The sequence below is a fragment of the Dinoponera quadriceps genome, unplaced genomic scaffold, assembly GCF_001313825.1.
Source record: "Dinoponera quadriceps isolate SergipeBrazil2010 unplaced genomic scaffold, ASM131382v1 scaffold566, whole genome shotgun sequence".
In the NCBI taxonomy this organism is placed as follows: domain Eukaryota; kingdom Metazoa; phylum Arthropoda; class Insecta; order Hymenoptera; family Formicidae; genus Dinoponera; species Dinoponera quadriceps.
In genome coordinates this window covers 4,703,424-4,710,178 of record NW_014555972.1, presented here as the reverse complement: position 1 = coordinate 4,710,178, position 6,755 = coordinate 4,703,424, and the positions used below count along the sequence as shown (strand labels likewise).

General features: G+C 43.3%; 2 protein-coding genes across 2 annotated transcripts in view; one reads left to right on the top strand and one right to left on the bottom strand.

Moving 5' to 3' along the window:
* Positions 1–6,755, bottom strand: part of LOC106746378 (zinc finger MIZ domain-containing protein 1) — a 147,645-nt gene that overhangs the window by 137,094 nt on the left and 3,796 nt on the right. The gene's annotated exons all lie outside the window — the stretch shown is intronic.
* On the top strand, positions 2,949–4,168 carry LOC106746379 (ponticulin-like protein H). Its single transcript, XM_014622943.1, has 3 exons — positions 2,949–3,055; positions 3,266–3,539; positions 3,966–4,168. Exons 1-3 carry the CDS (start codon positions 2,996–2,998, stop codon positions 4,142–4,144), a joined length of 513 nt encoding a protein of 170 aa, XP_014478429.1. The 5' UTR covers positions 2,949–2,995; the 3' UTR covers positions 4,145–4,168.

Genomic DNA, 6,755 nt, shown 5'->3' with positions numbered 1-6,755 from the left:
GGGGGGGGGGGGGAATGCATATATACGGTAAACAAAATTTATGCCCGCGGAATGAAACAATCTCGCCGTCGCGACAGTGTGAAGGGATTTATTTTCTGTTTCGCGAGATATTACGTAAGGATCACATCGATTAATTCGCCGTCGTACAAGAGCTATCGCGTCAAACCACCAATCCTCGAAACTGTGTGTCTCCCAACGTGTTATCGATCGCCGCTAATGCCTCTCTCTCTCTCTCTCTCTCTCTCTCTCTCTCTCCTCAGTTTAATTCTCGGTCCCGCGGCCCCGAAAGATTGAGAAAGATTCGAGGCCCGAGGGGAGACTAGGAGTCGCGTGTTTTCCGAACCGCTGATCGAGCCGCGAACGACGAAGGATTCATCTTAAATGTCGAACGGCGGCCCACAGCGGCAATCTGTGCATTATTCGCCTCCGCGACTCGCGGGCGAAGAGAGCGGGTGCGTGACCGTAAGAGGATCGATTGGCATATGCAGACCCAATTAGGGATTCAGCCGGAAATGCAGGGGGGTACCCCGCCGGACGAAGAATATCGCTGAATATTGTATAAATATAAATGAAACAATGAAACATAAGAAAAAAAAGGAAAAAGCAGATCCCGCTGAATACATCGCCTTCGCGACGAGTTTCGTAACGAGCCCGATCACTTTCACGAGTGATCCCGCGCCGTTAGAATCACGGTCGACGATCGCGCAAAACATTTAGCCCGCGCGACACAGCGACTTTCCGCTACAACGATCGCTCCCCGGCTTCCCGATTCTTTCCCGAGGACAGTTTGAGCACCGCAGCCGGCGATAACGATACTTTCGCGCGCTTCGTATCGGGACTTTTTGCACGCGAACTTACGCTTCGTCCCGAGATAGCGCGAGCGCGTGAGAGAACTCGAGGCGGCGGTAACCGGTGATCGATCGCGGGTGAACATTTCTCTACGCACCCGATAAAACGACAAGCCTCGTCGTTGCTCGCGCGCTGCACACGTGTGCGCACACACGCCGAGAGTGCGCTCGACGCCGGCTCGTCAACCCGGCATCGAGCAGAGTGAACTAGTTGGAGAGAGATTCCCGATCGGAATAATTCCATTTTTCCCCGATAATACGACAGAAATCTGACGAATAACGGGATTACAGTCCGATCGGGCACCCTTCCGAATAATTTCATAATATCTGCGCCGCTCCGGACGCATCTTTTGCGAGTAAAGTGGAGAATGCGCCGGTGAACGCGGTTAGCCGACGGTAAGGACACACCTCGCGAGCTACGCTACTTCTGTATTATCGACGTTCGAATTACGGCATCGAATTACCTCCCGCGCCACCGATATTCGCGGGAAAATATATTCTTCGATTCATCGGGGCTCGTGTATCACACTTTGCGGACAGATTTCTTCCCGCGACTTTTTCTACGAAAACGCCGCGAATTCCTCTTCTTCTCTCTCTCTCTCTCTCTCTCTCTGTCTCTCTCTCTCTTTCTTTTTACCACAGGCATTAACTAATTGAAACAGAAGCGCGGTCAGGGGACGGGCCGAGGGATCGAGGGGGATTTACAGCGCGGGAGGGATGAAAACTTGACAAAAAGAACGAGCGGCAAAAAAGTGGGTGGACACCGAGAAAGAGAGATGCGCGAGACGACGCTTGGAATATTCCGTCGACGGCGCTCGTTGTCGGTCTCATTGTTATCGACCCGTTGGCATCCCTCTGGCGTCATTGCTAACGCGATCACGTCGTAGCTATCACCTTCTTCCTGTCGGGCAGCACCTTCCTACCTTCCGCCACTCGTGACGTAGTTTCGTCGTCCCCCGCGAAAGGTCAACGCGGTGTCCGAATGTATTCAGGGATTAAGAGAATATTTCGTTTCCCCTCCCCCCGCAAACTCGCCCGAGATCTCTCCCCGTCGCAGGCAAATGTCGCCGGACACGGCACTTTGGGCGAAGAAGATCCCGAAGGATCTTGCGTATCTTTATCCTCACATCTTTACTCCGAAATAACACAATAACGGATTTCCCTGTCGATACCGCGAGGATTAATAAACGTGTCGGCGTATCGTGACGNTTTTTTTTTTTTTTTTTTTTACGACAAGCGGAAAGAGTTTACGCTTTACGACCGTGAAGAACGGGTTGCATACGGCCGGGCCGTAAAGATAAATATGACACTGTATATAAGCGATGCTTTTCTTGTGCTAATTTCTTGACTAATCGGCGATGCGTTGAAGCACCAAGGATTCTAGGTAAAAAAGTGATGCGTCGACCTTCCTAATTCCCCGCAGTTATGTTCTCTTTTATATTCCAGTCATGCGTCACGTAACGTTTTAAGACGAGATAACGTCGCGAAGAAGACGTTGTCATTATTGTTTCGCTGTTACGAGCATCGCGTGTAATATCGCGCGAGCACGCACTAAGCAATATTCTCCCCGTAAATTTGCGGGCACGCGTGACAATGAAAAATGATCTGATCCATTGTTTATTTATCGAGAGGCCCAAATAAATTTCGCATCGCAAGATACCTGAAATATTGAGGACGGAGTAGCGGAATATTTTCGACAGTGACGATGCATTTTTCAATCTATTTGTTTTTCATCCTCCTTTCCTTTTTTTCCTGGCATGATTTCACGCCAGGCTAAATTGCTTTTGAATGAGGGACAAGTAATAACTTAGTGCAGAGATAAACGAGCATTAAGAAAGTGCGAGGGATTGAAAAAGTGGAACGTCCGTGATGATAAAGCGCACGTATCTACGCGCCGTGCGGACGTATTGTAACGTTTTTAGAATGTCTAATGAGCGAGATAAGGGACGTCTGTAATCTATGAAAACAGATCCAGGAGGCAGGTGAGTAATATGTTGGTATGCTTATTTGTCACGTTCGGATTTTTAGAAATATAAATCCCGCGTTTATATAAATGCCCGAGGACTGTCCGCTCGGGATCATTACAGCTGCAAGCTGCGGTAAAAGAGGAAGAGAGAGTTAGTAAAGTGGAAATTCCTACAAATAAAATGTCACGTTTGAGTTATTGTGTTGTTCTGTCGGCGTTGTTCGGAACGCTCTTGGTGAAGGTAACGTAAATTTCAATCAATTTCAAGCGTCTCCCGCGTTTATAACGGCAATTTTGCGCGGTCGGTGCGGTGACTATCATTATTCATCAGCAGATTATTATTTACATTAGTTTGTGTAATTTTAATGCGACAGTTATCGGAAGAATTATCGGTGTAGTGGAAAGCGATAGTAAGAAAATAAGAATATTAAACGATACGCGTCACTTTTAGGGGCAAGTGCGAAGCGATGACGAGCTACCTCGAGAAACCGTAAGATTCGGTTTCTCCATTTTTGACGAATTACGACAATCCTACTGTAAATCGTTTTGCATGTCCGCGGATACCATGCCGTATATCGTGAATATCCTATGCGCTGTTAAGTGCCCCGAATTATATTTGCCGCATGGTACGACCACGCCGCAGAGTACGTCACCGGCGGCTTCACCGGCGGCTTCACCGGCGGCTTCACCGGCGGCTTCACCGACAACAACCACGGCGACTTCAGGTACACGAATGAGTAATGCCGGGAGAAGTTTTCGACTGCCGAATCTAACTCGGTTCTGATCAATTATCCGTTATTCTTCATTATTTCCACGGCGACACACGGAGATAATTTAACAATTTAATTTACCTCATTCTTTATTTCTCCGCGATTATATTCGGACTTCGTTTGTACCCATCGATTAGTATCATTAATGTAGAATAATAATTACAAAACGGGATTAAATTTAAGTTTAAAAATTATAAATGCAAGAAACGAATCACGATGTAAGTATTGGTGTGAAATTAGATCCGGCATAAAATGACAATAAAAGCCGACGAATGTTTGATATTTGTGGAATTTTTTAAGAGACCGGAACGTCGTGGAGGACTGCGCACTGATCAATCAATCATAAGGCAGAAATTTACTTTTATTTGTTTAAACTTACAGCACCAACGACAATCACAACTACTACACCGTCCGTGACAACAACAACCTCTACTACCCCATCTACGACGGTGTCTACCACTCCATCTTCAACAACGCCTACGACAACAACTTCTACTACTACTCCATCTACGACAACGTCTGCTTCGAACCCTCCGTCGTCGACGCCCGGTATGGGGTAGATAAAACAATCCAACAATGCGAACACGATGATAATGATAACGAGCGTCAATACGATATTATGGCGATAAAAGTCTATATAAATTGAAAAACAACACTGTATATTTAACGATGAAGTAACGAGTAACGCACAGTTTTTAGTTGATCGCATAAGTATGTTTGCAATTTACACGGCAGATGTCGCAACATTCTTCAGGCGTATTGTTCCGAGTTAAGAAAGATTTCTTCTCCACGTGCGAAAGCACTTATAGAACGTTGATAAAAACGATACTGGCGTTACCGGCGCTGTTTTCTGCGGTTGTAGAAAAATTTGCACGGCAAATAAACTGCGAACGATATTTCCCGGTGTAGATATACATCTTCTCATCCTGCCTTTTATGGATTTCCCTTCCCTTTTTGAAATAACGCGTACCGCAATAAATGGCAGTAAAATCACCCGCAAATCGCACATCGATATCTCTTTTAACGTGCACGAATCCGCATTTAAATGTATAATTCCGCTTTGAAATCCCGCTCTTCTCGGATTCGACGAAAAATAATCGTATAAATGGGATTTGCGTTATACAATTTTTGCGCCGTATATAAATTACACGCGATTCGTTCTCGCGGATTTGTTTTGCGCGCACTCGAATTTGCATAAATTACGTACGAAAATGAAATTGTTTAATATGTTAAATTTCATCATCGAGGGGCATACTGAAACGAAGCCCGGCGGGCACCGGGAAAGGAAGAGCGAAACTCATCAATGTAGAAAATAAGACCTTGCTCTCGTTGTGAAAGTAATGTCGGACAGCCTATTACGAGAAACTTACGTCCTCTCACTTTCTGCGTGCACGTACAATGAGCCGTTGGCGAATTACATCAAATGTAGTTTAACGCTGTAAAAGGCAAGTCCTGTTAATCGCCGCGGCATAACGAAAACACCCAAGTATTCTCATCTTGCAGCATGCAACATTCTTGAGAATGCATTCTAGCTCTCACATTCACCTCTTCGGAGATGAATTTATTAAAATCAGAAGGAAATGACCTAATTTTGACATAAATGTGACATAAATGTGACATTTGTCAAGCACATGACGAGATTTCTCTCTTTCACGTACACTATAGTAATATTCGTTATAAATAATTGAAATTAAAAATTAAAAAGTTAAATGATAAAAGTAGCAAATTAAAATATAAAATTGAAAATTAAAATTAAACGTACACACATATGTAAATGTCCTTGAAGAGGTTAAAATTTATGTCCTCGAAATAATAAAAACAATCCACAGTCATGTAAAATGATAAATTTCGACCGGCCGTTTCGGCTTTTTCTAACTTGAATTACAGAAATGAGAAAATCTATAAATAGCCTTATCTCGAACGTATCATTAAATTTAACAGCCGCCACATTAAATGAACAGTTAAATTTTTAATAGAGCAATTACGGGCGCTAAAATGCCTTAAACTTCGCGATCGATCAATCTTGATCTCGGCCATGAGTCATTTGAGAACGAGCTGCCGACATGTGGAACAACCAGTGTGTACCAGGATACAACGTTGCAGGATATAGACTAGTCTCGACTAGTGTGAATCACAGCTGTCGGCATGCGAAAGTATGAGAATGCCAAGTAATATATAATGCGACGTCAATATGTTCGGCTAATATGGAGCAAGATACCATCCGGAGGATAAAAATACGACTCTATCACGCGTGTATTAATAATAATTTCATTCTGCTTACGCACGGAAGAAATTTCTCCTACAATAATAAACCTATCGTACTCGATTCTATTCTAAAATTAATGATAAAGTTTTATCTCGTGTCGCACTTCCGTATCTGATGCGTTACAATTGAGTTCTCATTTGCAATAAACAGGAAGTATCTCGTCGATAAATTGTAATAATTAGACCCTTTCTCATGTTCGTTTACGCATGTATTGTGCAATTTGCAATTTGCAATTTGCAATTTGCAAATTCATCGTGGAGTAATAATACTGAATGACGCGGTGTGATATTTAAAATGGGAATTCTTACTCATCGACTATAATCAGTAACGTAAATGAGGAAACGGATGATTATATTATGATTCTATGTAAGTTATTTCTATTATCTGCTTTTCGCACGCAATAATCAAGGTTTCCACGTACAATTTATTCCGTGTACGCGGAATAAATTGTGTTAAATTAAGATTAAATTTTAAGATATTCCGACACCATTTGTCTCTCGTGTTATTAACCCTTTGAATCTCGGCCTTTCACCCTGGAAATGTGTTATTTCAATAGAGGAATATATCAAATAGGTGTACATAATGTTTCAAAAGTTTGTTTTCTCAGCCGAAGAAGCCAAGTGGTTTCTCAGCCGGAGAAATGAAAAAAAAATTATGAAACATTAGAAAATTGATAAAAATTCGGTTCTTTTATCAAACCCGACTTTCCACGTAGGCAAGTAAACATTTTATTCGTAACCTTCGAATATAAATGTCTCTTATTTTTTAGCTATCTCTTCTCTCAATATACAGCTTGTGCGATTTAGTTCGGCGCTCGCGACTATTCGGGTTGACGGAGAACCATGTCGGAATACGCAAGAACACGCGTACGAAATATCTTTCCTTTGCTCGCCCTCCCCCCCCCC